This window comes from Pleurodeles waltl, chromosome 4_1, assembly GCF_031143425.1.
Source record: "Pleurodeles waltl isolate 20211129_DDA chromosome 4_1, aPleWal1.hap1.20221129, whole genome shotgun sequence".
NCBI lineage: Eukaryota > Metazoa > Chordata > Amphibia > Caudata > Salamandridae > Pleurodeles > Pleurodeles waltl.
The window spans coordinates 658,271,166-658,284,741 of record NC_090442.1 but is presented as its reverse complement, the minus strand read 5'-3'; the positions used below and the strand labels follow the sequence as shown (position 1 = coordinate 658,284,741).

Below are 13,576 nucleotides of genomic sequence, written 5' to 3'. Positions count from 1 at the left end.
GGGATTTTAGACAACACTACAGCCCAAACCGCTGAATGGATTTACACCAAATATAGAAGAAAGCTAGAGCTTGGTCCAGGAGGTGTGCTTTGTGTTTTTTGGCGTCAATCTGTTCATTAGTTCTGGAGAAATTAAGGTTAAAAAAATATATATATATCACGCTGTGGAGGATCTGCAGATGTGACAGTTCTCAAAATGGGATCTGATTGGCTGTCACTACCTCAAATAGGAAGTGGTGGCAGTCATCTTACAACTCAAATTCAGTTCCAAGTCCTAGAAAAAAGACATAAAGGACAGGGTAGGAATACCTTAAACCCCCTATGCTTGGGGATGGGGGATATCCTCCTGGGACCAAAAACGTTTTTTAAATTTTTCTTTTGCTGCGAATTGAGGGAGAATCCGCAAATCTGCAGCAATTTAAAAAAAAAAAAATCAGTGCACCTTTCACGCTCCTTTAAAAAAAATCCCCCATGGTATACCAAAGCCCGGAGGGACAACCCATGTTTATTTTTATTGGGTACGCATCCCCCGTCCCGAGGCTGTACCCCATCCCACAGGGCCCAAAGTATTTTGTAATGGGAGCGAGGCACACACGCCCTCCACAGGCTGTTTTCATTCCTGGGGACCACCATGCCATGGGGCCCAAAGTATTTATAAGGGGAGTGGGGCTGTTCTCCCCCAGCCAACCATTAAAAGGCCATGTGGACCCCAACCACTAGGATACTACCCTCTCAGAGCTATTAATGCCCCTGGAGACTCCTTCCCTTGGGGCTAGCTCACATGCTGTGTTCCGGGGAGCCCATCCCCATGGCACAGCAGTTTCCCTTCCCCCACCGGCATTGGCGGGAGAAACTTGTGTTTGCTCCCGCCTGGTGGGAGTATTTGAAAAACTCCAGCCAAATGTGAGCAAACACAAAGTCTGCTCCCAGCGGGTAGGAGCTTTAGAAAATGCTCCCGCCAGCAAAGAGCAAACTTTTGACCTTTTTCTCTTCCTGCACTGATGCGGGCAGGGAAACTAATCAAGATATTGCTCCCGCCCGGAGGGAGCAGCATAAAGAGCTGCTCCTCCAGGCAGGAGCAATGCAAGCGCTCGCAGCCTCTGGGGAGCTGCCTGGGGCCACAGGGCCCCTGGGGCTCCACTATGGCCCCCAACCTCTGCAGAGTGGGTCCCCGGGTGGGCACCGGAGCACACACCTCATGATGAGATTCCTGTGGTCTACTAAGTCTCAGCGAGGAGGGACCATGTGGCTACTCTCCCCAGTAAAGTACATAGGACCCTTGTAGTTCGGGTCCCCAGGGTCTAATGAGGCTCAGAAAGGGTGGGGAGGGGTTGCATGGCCCCTCTGTCCTTTAAAATCCATAAGTCCCTTAGGGATGTGGTCCCCTGGCCCAAAAAGACTTGTCGAGAGGATCTGCATACCCCTCTCCCCTGTTTAATAGTATTTGTCCCAGGGGGGTGGGGTCAGCAGGAACCCAGAGACTCAATCCCCTGCTGCAGATGGCCAAAGAGCCTGCACATCATGGCGTAGGATAACTACGGGGTGGGTGTAGGGCCTCCAGCCAAACCCCCACTGAACACAGCCACGGCCAAAGGTGAACGAGGGGTTGGCTGCAGGTCAAGGTCTCCGGCCAACTCCCTGCCTAGTGCGACCAAAGGCCCTGTGCAGCGTGGGGTTGGCTGCCTTTGATGGGGGGGGTGGCCACAAGACCTGGCCCCAGCCCAGGCTTTGCAGTCAACCCCAGAGGCCGCACACAGTGGGGTGTTGGATTTATTTATGGTAATAAAATATTACTTTAAGTTAAAAAAAAAATTAAACTCTAACAGCCACAGAAATTCACCAGTCCGTTATCTCAAGTAATTATAACTCGTGCCCTAGGGTAACTATAACTTTTATCCTCACCATGCACTGCTAATTATCCCAAATATTACATCACTCATGACCTCTTCTATGCATCATTGATAATATCACTGCAACATCTGCAATGGAATTATTGTATATTTATTTTTATATATATATATACACACACACACACACACACACACATATGTACACCCTACATGGCCACAAACAATCATTAAACTTCTCTTCTAAACTGACCAAAGTACCTAGGGACCGACTTGTATAACACATTAGGAACTGAGCACTCGCTAAAAGATTTTAAGGAGTCCAATATTTGGTGCTATAAGCTGCTGCTCTTATTATTATTTTCCTTTGCCAGTGGGACTCGAAGTTTTAGGTTTGTTTCAACATAAACTCAAAACTACAAATTCCACAAAGAAAGAAAACAGAACATAGTAAAATTCTCACATCAGACTAACGTTTGATCTCGTCACTCACTCATCCATTTAATAAGTCACTTACCGTTCTCACTTGTCTGAAGAGCAGTTTGCAAAACGTTGAAGTTCTTTCAGCTTTTGATGTGAGGGACTATGCTAATGGTGCCCTCCATTCCAGTGATTAACACTACAATTAATGAAAATCTCTTTACAACGCACTAGAGAACCATTCCTAACGGGCCACATAAAGAGATCCTGGACCTGACATGATGTGAAAAATCACTGCTATATTGATACTCGCCAGTATATTGGTGGATTGCCAGTATGCGCCAAATGGTTTCCCTAAGATCTCCAAAAGGTAAAAGAAAAGCATGATAATATGTGGTTCTTTGATCCTGGGACCAGAGATGTTGCCAAGCACGGGTTGCAGAATAAAGAGCAACACTCAATGGCAGTGATTACAGAGGAGAATCAGAGGTCATCCAAACCTAGTAAAGTTAGTTACCAAGGAGTGAGAATGAATGATCTGAAAAAAAAAAACAATTTTTACAAGAGTACCAGAGGAAAGAGATATAGGTGAAGTACAGACACAAAGCATGATATTAAACAGAGGTAGATATATTTTGCAGAACAGAAATGTCTCTCATTTAGGTCCCTTTTAAACTTAAGAAAGCATTTCAATTGTTTTTCTTTTTTAGTTATAACAATGCCATGTATTCAAGATTTATTCAGAAGACGTTCCCTGATCCAAAATGGGTTATTTTGTCTACTTGAAACATTAACTTATGCAGTTTGCCTTACATGCCCTGTTTTCTAGAAATGAAAAAGGTTAACGCTGACCCCGTGTATGTACTTAGAGCAAATACACATTTAGCATCAGGTCAAGGGTAACAGAAGCAGTCTGTAGGGCACATAGTCTTCTGGTTTTGAGTTGGCTTCGGAGTATTTTCTGCTCAACTGTCAGTAATGTGCCAAAATACGTTCTGTGCAATTCTCTCCATCATTGAGTGAAGCTGAAATCTTTTTTGCATCTTCAAAACGCAGAAGCTTAAGTAAGGTTAGGAGGATCTGGAAAATTTCAGTACGCTAAGTCGTTCTCTTCCTGCTTGTCGACTAAGAGCCACAGTCCCCTGTAGCCCAAGTTCCTGCATACATTTAATAACATCACCTGCAATAAAAGAATATGAGTTAGTAAACAGTGGTCAATCCATCAATAGCAAAACAGCATTCCATTTTATCAAGCTTTAGGCACTTATGTTTCAATGCTTCCTAATTGCTCTAAATAACATCAAGAAACATCAAGAAATTGAAGGTATGCTATAGAAAATAACCTGCTCATGCACAAGTGGTGGATTTCCATACGAATGGAAAACTGCTCTGCTCCTGCCTATGACTTTTTTTCTTTAAATCTGCTTATTGCTGTTTTTCACATTACAATTTATCCAGGCACGTTATGTATGGTGGTGGTTACATGCAGCCCAAATTTCCTGTACATACTCAGTAGGTCACATTTCTAAGGACACAAGATAGTCATCAAACTTAGTATCAAGCAATAGTGAGGTCAACTAAGGAAAGCGGTGCAATGGAACTATAAGTAATCGTGATCACCAGTGTGGGTAAACAAGAGCGCAAAGCCAGTGCACAAGTCAAAATGCACAAGTCCAGATATGGACTATGGAGTTTCCCAGTTGCGTGGCAACTAGAGAGAAACAAAACATAGCAATGAAAGTAACTAGCCCATTAGTCTTGTTACCATCATCCCTCCTACCACATGTTGCGCTGAGCACCTGGCCTACGGTTGGGTTGCGTAGGGATGGTGACATCGAGGCCATCATGCAATATTGCACTCAATGGTCCGTGGGGATGAAAGGTTCTGTTGTGTGCGCGGTCTGAGGCATATCGGTAAGTTGTGTTACATGGGTTGAGTCGCACATTCTGCTCCTGCCAATGATGGTTATGTTTTGCTTTTGGTGTGAGGGAAGCTTGCACCGCGTTTTCCCACGGTGCTGCTGAACTATGTGTAACAGACCCTTGCATTGCTGCTGCCTCTACTGAACCTGTTATGTGTGAGGGAAAGGTGTACTAATGGTGAATATCTATAGTTTCTCTTTACAAATGAGTCTCAAAAGTCTGTTACCTGTGCTGTTCCTCTTGTGTTGGTGAGTGTGTTGTGGCAACACTGCACTGCTGCTAGCTACACTGGACCGGTTCAGTGTGACTCACACTTCGACTGTTACCACAATTGATGTACTGTACCAGTTTAATGTTTGTGTTAGTGACACTTAGATTGTTGCAACAACTGATGTACTATACCAGTTTAGGAGTTTGTGTTAGTGACACTTGCACTGTTGCCACAATTGATGTACAGTAACAGTTTAGTGTCTGTAAAGGGAACCAAGCACCCCAGTGGGTGTGGCCTATCTCTTGTGTTTATGAGAATAATTGCACTATTGCTGTATGTTATCTTCCTTCTCTGTGTGTCAGCACTGCTCTACCTGTTCTTTGTGTGTGAAGGAAGCCTGCAAGGTTGCTTTTGTGCAGCTCCTAGTCTGTGTTTGAAGAACCTTGCACTGATGCTGGTCATACTTGGCTTGTGCAGATTGTGAAGTGATGCTAATTCTAAATTATTTTTTCTGTGTGTGAAAGAAGCTTGCATTACCTCAGCCTGTGCTAACCTTGCACTCAGTTGCGGCTCGTGGAAGGGACGGGGCGGTGCGGGTGGGGCAGGGGGAGTGTAGTTTCGGGGGAAAAAAACATTAAACTATTATTTTTTCAAACCACTTACCTGCATGCTGCCGCACCTCCTCTGCTGCAGACAGGGAGCCAATACCTGCTCTCTCCAGCCCGGCAACACAGTCCCAGGCTGGAGGGAGCACACTGCGCACATGTGTTTGGCCGGCCCGATACGACCGGCAAAACATACATTCGCACTAAGAGGGAGGGCTGTGCAGTCCCTCCCTCGCTCGTCACCCCCTTGACACCGGCCCTTTACAAAAAAAATAATAAGCACCGTTTATTATCGTTTTCTTCTAAAGATTTTGCAGCTGCCGCTGCTGGCAGGAGGGGGCGACACTCCTCCACCCAAACGGAGGAGCCACCCATGCTTGCACTGCTACAGGCAAAACTGTATCCATTCTATGTATGAAGAGATATTGCTCCGCTACTGTCAATTCTAACCCTCTTTAGTGCAAGCAGCTGATTTGAAGCAAAGCCGGTACCCAATGCAAAGGGGCCAAACCATACTCTGACTGTATGCCCGCGTGCTATTTTCTTTCAATATAAATTTTCCTTTGTTAAGTTTTATTTTCTTGCTGTCTTTAGCTTCCTTGTTTTTTTCTGCTAGCACTCTCTAGCAGGGGCGGCTCCTCCATTATGCGGAGGAGCATTACCCCACTTATGAAAGGCAGTAGAAAAATAAAATGATAATAATCCTATTTTATTATCATTTTATTTTTCGCTTCCTCCTCGACCAGTCTACAGAGTATAGGGCGGGGCGAGCCCATCCTCGTCGTCACCAGGGGAAAGAGGAGTACTGTGCATTCTAAGTGCATGTCGGTTTGGCCAGATATTCTAGGACAGCCAAACAGACATGCATCCGTAGTTTGACTCTTGCTCTAGGCAAGACCGCTGGTTTAAGGATGACAGTACTTATGTTTGTAGGTGACTAAGCCCATCCTACAACAGGTCACAACTGTCGTCCAAACCCTCCCGGCTCACAAGAAGCACCTCACCAAAATCCCAAACAGTAAAAGGTGATTTGTGGCAGCCTTTACGCATGGACTTAAGAGTGTGACATCTCAGGGAATGTCGTGGTTAAACGGAGATTACCCATTTCTCACATGAACAACATGTCTCAGTCAAACACACAGGCAATGAAAGAGATGCAGTAAAGGCTTAATAGGTTTTATTAACAATACTGCAATCTATGATAAATTGCATGGGCTGCAATGATAAGGATAATGAACAGTGCAAGAAACAGAATTGTAAAAATGAGAGTCATTAGTACGAAGACTCCCACCATCTAGCAATAACATAAAATTACATGAGATATGATATATGTCCTAATACCCTAACCTGATGAACCAAATCCCTAACCTAAAGAGAGCTAGGTGTGATAAACCTAATCTGCCAATGCCGTGTCCATGAGAAGAGCCTCCCAACTCATTACCTTGGAATGAGGTCTCTATATCAGACTCTGTGGGGACATGAAGACTGGGTCAGCATCAAGGCGATGTGTTGCATCAATAGCGTTGATGGCATCTGGTAGGAGTCCCTCTGACTATGGCCCTCATTATGAACACTGCGGTAACAACCGCGTGTTCATGCTGGCGGTCGAAACACTGACCGCCAGCGTCCCCGGATCCCCGCCGGCCAAAAAATGAACCTTCCTGTGGGCCAGTGGGTGGAAACATTGTTTCCGCCCACCGGCCCACAGGAAGGCCTGGCCGGGACATTGACGGCGGCTCAGAAAATCGGGCAGTGACCTGCGCGACTGGGCACTGCACTGGGGCACCCCCTCCGCTAGCCTTTCCCTGGCGGGGAAACACGCCAGGGAAAGGCTGGAGGATTCGGAAACATATCCGAGGGGTAGCCCCGCATGATGTTTCCGCCCGCTGCCAGGCTGCCTGATAGAGGAAGCCTGGCGGTGAGTGAGGACTGCCGATGGGGGCCCTCACCGCGATCATTATGTGGCCATGCCGGCTGGCGGTTTCACCCGCCAACGCCGGCATGGTGGGCCAACCCGCCATGTTCATAATGACCGCCTATATGTCTGCATAGGGTGCTTTTATACAGATCAGACCCCTGACATAGGTCTGTTCCCAAAAAATAGATAACAAGACATGCTTGGGTGGCAATTACATAAACAATTCCCTCAAAAGCACAAAGAGGGAGTACCTAATATGAATACCTGCAGTTTGTTGATCTTTGTCGCTGATGGGGGTGCCTCAGCACAGTGGCACTGATAACATGAAACTAAAACATTGGCCTAACTAAAAACAATGCAGCCATCTTGAAAATATATAATTAAGTAATTGTTCCAAAACAGAACAAACTAAGTAGGGTAAAAGTCACTAGCCGACGGGGGCACAAGTCTACAAGCCAGAAGGCTAAGCTAACTCTTGCTTCCCATTAAAACAAGATAGGATTCACTTCACCCTCCCTACTGTTAGAGCAAGTATGACGCCATAGGTTGACGCCACCGAAAGCAAATTAATCCAAGCTAAAAATGCTCTGGACTAAAACAAACTAAAATTAAACTAACTAAAAAAATCGTATTTTAAAAACATGTTAAAAAATAGCTAAAAACATACAAAGAGATATAGGGGGTTATTCCAACTTTGGAGGAGGTGGTAATCCCTCCCAAATGTGACGGATTTATCACCAGCCGTATTACGAGTTCCATAGGATATAATGGACTCGTAATACGGCTGGTGGTATATCCGTCACTTTACCGTCACTTTTGGGACGGATTACCACTTCCTCCAAAGTTGGAATAACCCCCATAATGTCGACCATGAGAAGCACAGCAGGCCAAAGTAAAAAGTCAAGCTTTAAATTTTGGTGGGATAAGCCAATCATCAAATCTATTTACCAGTAGTCATGATCTTGCAGTGTGTTCTAAGCCATTAAATGGAAAGGCCCTCAGAAAGGAGGCCACATCGTCAGATGTTAGATCAATAACAGGATAGGCAGACGGATCCACGGAGCAGTAGTGTGTGACAGTCTCTTGTGCAGGACCTCATACATGGGCGGCACTCTCCACAACGCCAAAAAGAGCCAGATCGTTCACCAAGGGTGGCTCATAAGTGGCCTCGCAAATCAGTCTTAGTCTCAAGGGGCATGACCGTGAATGAACCCTCATTGGGGACATCAGCAGTTCTTGGTCCACAGGAGGCACTGGTGGAACAGCATGGCACACTGTAGGCAAATGTTTGAAGAGGCACCACACACAGCGAAAGACTGGCTGCACGCACCATAGGACTGATCTGAATGACAATGACCAGTCACGCTCCAACTCTTCCAGCAACGGAGCATTAAAGAACTGAACCATGCATTCACGGCACAGCTGAGCTGGTGGCTGTGGTTCCATCACTTGGCTCCATCACTCCGCTTAGCTGGAAAGACACAACCACTGCGAATCAGAACCAATAGCAGCAGTATTCTGCCTATTAACGCCAAAGTGATAGGAAGGCCACCAAAAGCACTTGAAAAGAGTGAATGGATGGCTGAAGTTATGACTCCGAAGACAGTCTGGAAGATGGGCATGAATCCAGACCCGACAGCCTAAAGAAATGGACAATCCCGTAGTGCTTGAGGAGTTGAATATTTAGGATACCAGCTCTCCAAAGTGCTTGGGGAAGTTGGTATTTAATAGGGATTGTATCTCTGCTGATGAGCTTGCTATCTGGAGAGCATACATCTCTCCAAACGATGTCAACGCAACTTGTTTTTGAAACAGTAGCGCCTTTAGTCTGCTCGGCATGTCATAATTTACATGAGCAGTATCAATGTGTGGCCACATTTCTGCTACTCTTACCTCTTTTTTGTGGGGGGAATAAAACATTTCCGTAACATATAACTGCCTTAGAGACTCAAATTGCGTAGCCGTAGGCAATTCCTGGTCACATACCGCAACAGCTTTGGTCGCTCAGCACCAAATAACTTCCATTTGAAAGTACTGTGATGCCGCTGTCTACCGCAGCGTCCCTCTTGCGCATTGCGGTCGGTCTGACGCTCCGATACTTGGAGTGGTGACATCGATGCGGCCCACGTTTTTGCCTGTCTTTGTTCTTGGCACGGTCGGGTAAGCACATTTCATGTTCCCGGTCGCACCGCTCTTCCTGCCTTCAGCCCTGATACTTATTCCCGTACTTACCTGGTCTGAACCCTATTCTTTCTTCCTTTTTTCTTCTTATTTTTCCACCTTCATTTCTTTTTCTTGTTCTGGTGTCCATGTTGTTTTCTTCTTGGTATTCCTTTTTCCCAGCATGCCTTCTTTCTTTTTTCTTTTATACTGCTACTTTTTTCCTATTCTTTTCTATTTGGCTTTCCCAATCCAAGATGGTGTCACTCTTTCTTCCTATTTTGTCACTTCCTGTCTCCTAATATATAAGCCCTTCAGTTCTGGTATTCTTTGTGTTGCAAACACTTCCTCTTGGTGGTGATCCTCGCTCCTGTTTGTCGTGTTTTTTCTCCAGTTCCTGTTGCTCTGACTGTGGCTTTTTCCAATTTTTCCTTTTTTCACTCTTGGTTTTTCCTCTTTTTTAGAAGTTCCTGTGTAGAGGGTTTTCCCACATTTTGTTTTTTTTTTCCTCTGGGACTCCTTCTGGAGGGTACTGTCTGCTTGGGCATTTCCGGTCAAGCAGCACCGTGGCTACTACTAAGGGTCACCCTTATCTTGGTCAGTCCACAACCACAGAAGACTAGGAGCTTTTTCAAGCTCTTCATCCAAAGGTGAGAAGCATCGTGCAGATTGTGACAAGTACATGAAATGCTGGTCAAATCAAAGGGACGGGAGTACCCTTCAGAAAACAGGCCTAGTTTGCGACCCCTGCATTGCAGAGGCCATGAAGGGACACTTGTTGAACAACTAACAGTAGTCTCACATTCACTTCCGCTAAGAGAGACCCTTGTTTCGCCATTCAAACCCTTATATTCAAAGGCAAACCCCCACTCTTCTTTAATATAGCTATCGCCTAGCCGCTCGTATCTGCCCACAACAAGATGTTTCAGGCATTTCAAAAAATTAAAAGTGGAAACGGGCATATGTATAATGCTATGTAGGAGCCATACCGTTGATGGACTTTCTGCAACTGTAAAAGGCAACTTCTCTAACTTTTCAATGTGAAGCATGGTGAAACTCGCTTCCCTTTTAGCCATTGTCTTTTGTTCCTTGGATAAATAAAAAGTAGCAAACAAGTCACTACCGTTAGTATACTTCCACGGAACGCGGCTGTTTTTCAGAGTCTGTAATGTTCAACTTGACTGCATGACGGGACGCAGCTTACTTTGTCCATGGTATAAAAGGGACATGTCTGTCTGAATAATATCAATCGAAGACGACACTATGTTCGTTAGGGAATAAACCTTGTTGGACAGTGTTCATGCCGTTGTCGACAACAGCTAAAGCCTTTTCTAATTTTTTTTGTCTACTGCCTTAAACGCGCAGCAGCTTCTATCTGAGAAAGCTTCCAGATCTCATTATATGTGGCATAGATGAATCTTTTAGAGTGTGGCTTTCTCGGACCTAACAAGAAGTCCTGTAAGTCTATATCTTCAGAAAGAGTGTTAAGATGTTCCCTAACTGCGACTAATGTGTTAGTCTGTCCCCACTGTTGGCACAGTTTACCCACACTGTTTGTTGGAACTATACCCGTGTGTTGACCAGAGACAAAGCGAGGGTCTGGCCGGCTAAATTTGAAACACCCTGAAGAATTCACAAAACGTGTATGACACTCATTTGTGTCTATTGGCCATACTAACCACCCATCGGACTGGAAAGTGAAGAGTTGTAGGTACTAGCCAGAACCTTTGCATCTAGTTCTTCCTCTGTGACATTTAGGAAGCATTGCCAGATATAAAATTTTGCAGGTGTGGGGATACTGGGCGCACTTATTTCCTTCATTTTTGCTAACCCCAGGCAGGATGTCTGTTGAATGGTGTCATTTAAAAAGATCATTTGCACAGAATAAGGCACGCTCTAAATAAAGCTTCCCTACCCTGTATTTCACAATCTTGTGTTCCCCATACAGTCTTTACATCAATAGTGTTCTTCTAGTAATCGTAACGTTCAACTGCAAGATGGGAAAAAAAGGAATCTGAGTAAATTAACTGTGTATTAGTTAGCAAAATGTTCCTAATTTTTGAAGGTGGTAATTTGAAGTAATATGACTGTGTATTTTTTGTGTTGTGCCCAGAAAAATAAGTAAATATATCCGCATAAATTTTGGGCTCCACACAGGTGGAGTTGAACAGTGTTCCCACTGCGTATAATTAAATACTGATCTATGTCTAGTTGCACAGTGCAGGTAGTAATGTCCCCAGTTGTTATAGCAGAACATTTCCCCATAATTCTTTGTGTTGGTATTCACATCATCACTTTCAAATACCGCATAGTCTTTCATTTCAGTTAACATTGAATCAACTGTCTGGACATCCCATTTATCAGCTACAACACCAGGTGTAATTACATCAGTCATAGACATTTGGGAAACATAAGGAATCTGAATGACCTTAGGAGGCCCGTATATATATCGAATGGAACTTTATCCCACACAATCCCATTGGGAATTGGTACAGTTGAAATGTTCACAAGGGACAAGTCTCTTCAGACCTTATGTGAGGAATGATATGGAGTTAAGACTTCATCCACAAGATCAACAGAGGAGAGTTCAACAAGGTAATGATCAGTGATAAGCAGAAAGAAAACAGTCACAAAAACAATCCCTAGAAAAAATGCAAATAATGTCAAGAATAATGATCGATAGTTACATCGGTGAATTAAATAGTTGTTTTTAAGCCATATATACAGCTTACATGTCTTTGAAACAGTTTTAATCGCAGGAGTGAATGAAGTTGAAGAAAATTCATCAATATTGATGAAGTAACCAGAAGCAGTCTCTGCAAACACTGCAGCAGGTACATTACCGGTAGATGGATCCACTTCACTTGGAGGCTCATAGTAGACAATGTCGTCAGTTTGTGTTGTGTTGTTTTTGTGTTGGAATAGAAGACAGCCACATCTTGGATAGGTGATGTAGTTGAAGTGGTAACAGGAATCAGCAAGAGCTCATTTTCTGCCCTCTCCATGGTCGAGGAGGTATTTGTAGCATTGTTAGACATGCTTGTGTGGTCAGAAGTATTGTTGCTTCTTCTTTGAAGCGATATGTCCTGTTGGGTAGTGAGAGGGGACCGGGAACTACCCAAGGGATCTCTGGATCTACTATGCAGGATCAGCCACATGGTAAAGTTTGATGTCGTCAATGGATATTAATCTGTTAGCTTTAGAGCCTGGCAGTGGTGGTAGGATAACAGTGCTGGTGCCTTGTTTTCCCAGGACTAGGAGCAGTGCTCTCTAGGACAGGCTGAATTCCTTCTTCACAGCAATCGTCTCATGAACCAGATCTCCAAGTGTAGGAATCCAGGCAGTAGAAGTTGTTGGTAAATCCCTTATTCCTAAGGTGGCAGCACTAGCGGATGAATTATCATCGCGAAATTGCTGAAGCTCCTGTAAGACAGTGAGGCATTCATTTATGGCAAATGGTGTATCTGCTGCCACCATACCAGGGCCCCCATGATCTGGGACATACATAAGTATCCCAAAGAGAACGTCATAAGGAGTGCTTCCCCCCAATAACCATCTTGGCAGATTGTTCAGTGCTCTCTGTACCCCATATAGGAGATGAAGCCAACTGTGGCCAGAACCTAATACTCTAGCTATTCAGGACTGCTTTAGATCTCGATTCCTCCTCTACATGACCGAATTTCCCTCGGGATGGTATGGTGAGGAGTAATGGAGTTCAACACCCATCGTCCCCATGGTGTCCCTGAATGCCTTAGAGGCAAAGGCAGGGCTTTGGTCTGAGTGGAATGCTGCAACCGCATATGTACCGATAAAGATCAGCAAGTCTTTTATCACAGTTCGAGCGTCAGCTGACCGCTGAGGCCATACCCACAGGAATTTAGAACAAGAATCTACAACGACTAAGATGTGTTTGTATTCACCATCTGGTTGGAGCGGACCGCAAGGGTCCAGTTACACACATTGTAGTGGCTTGTTGGACACTAAGAAGGATGTCTACAGTGGGCGTTTGATGTTGGAGCCCTAAATTTGCTGGCAAATGTCACAACAAAGGACGTATTGCCTTGTCTGTTTTTATAGACCTGGCCACCAGAAGCGTTTCTGTAAGAGTGTTATTGTGGCCGAGATACCAGAATGAGCAGATGCGACACCCTCATGCGCTGCTTTGATGAGATCTAATCTATGGTCTTGGTTGGAGATTGCTCGGTCTCCAACCCAAGGAATTGCTGTATAGGCAACATTCTGTGCACTGATGTGGTATGAGTATTTTGTAGGATATGCTTTTAAGAGTGACTTGCCTTGAGCTGAGGCTTTCACGGACGTCAGAATTTCATTATCCAATCTTGTCTGAGAACGAGTCACTGCAGCCACAGAAGACGTAGCTACTGCAGATTTGGCAGCTTTATCAGTCAAAGTGTTGCCAATAACGTGTACTCCTACACATTGGTAGCCCAATGGGCACAAGGTAGCTTATCCTCCCTCACAGAGTTCTGTGT

The 13,576-nt window shown here is 44.8% G+C and overlaps 1 protein-coding gene across 2 annotated transcripts in view; it reads right to left on the bottom strand.

The window, feature by feature from the left end:
* Positions 1–2,875: 2,875 nt before the first annotated feature.
* Positions 2,876–13,576, bottom strand: part of N6AMT1 (N-6 adenine-specific DNA methyltransferase 1) — a 162,267-nt gene continuing 151,566 nt past the window's right edge. For both annotated transcript variants that reach the window (XM_069229125.1, XM_069229124.1), the window contains one exon: positions 2,876–3,446. In XM_069229125.1, coding sequence (XP_069085226.1) covers positions 3,337–3,446 — 110 coding nt within the window. In that variant the 3' untranslated portion in view covers positions 2,876–3,336. The remainder of the gene's footprint in view (positions 3,447–13,576) is intronic.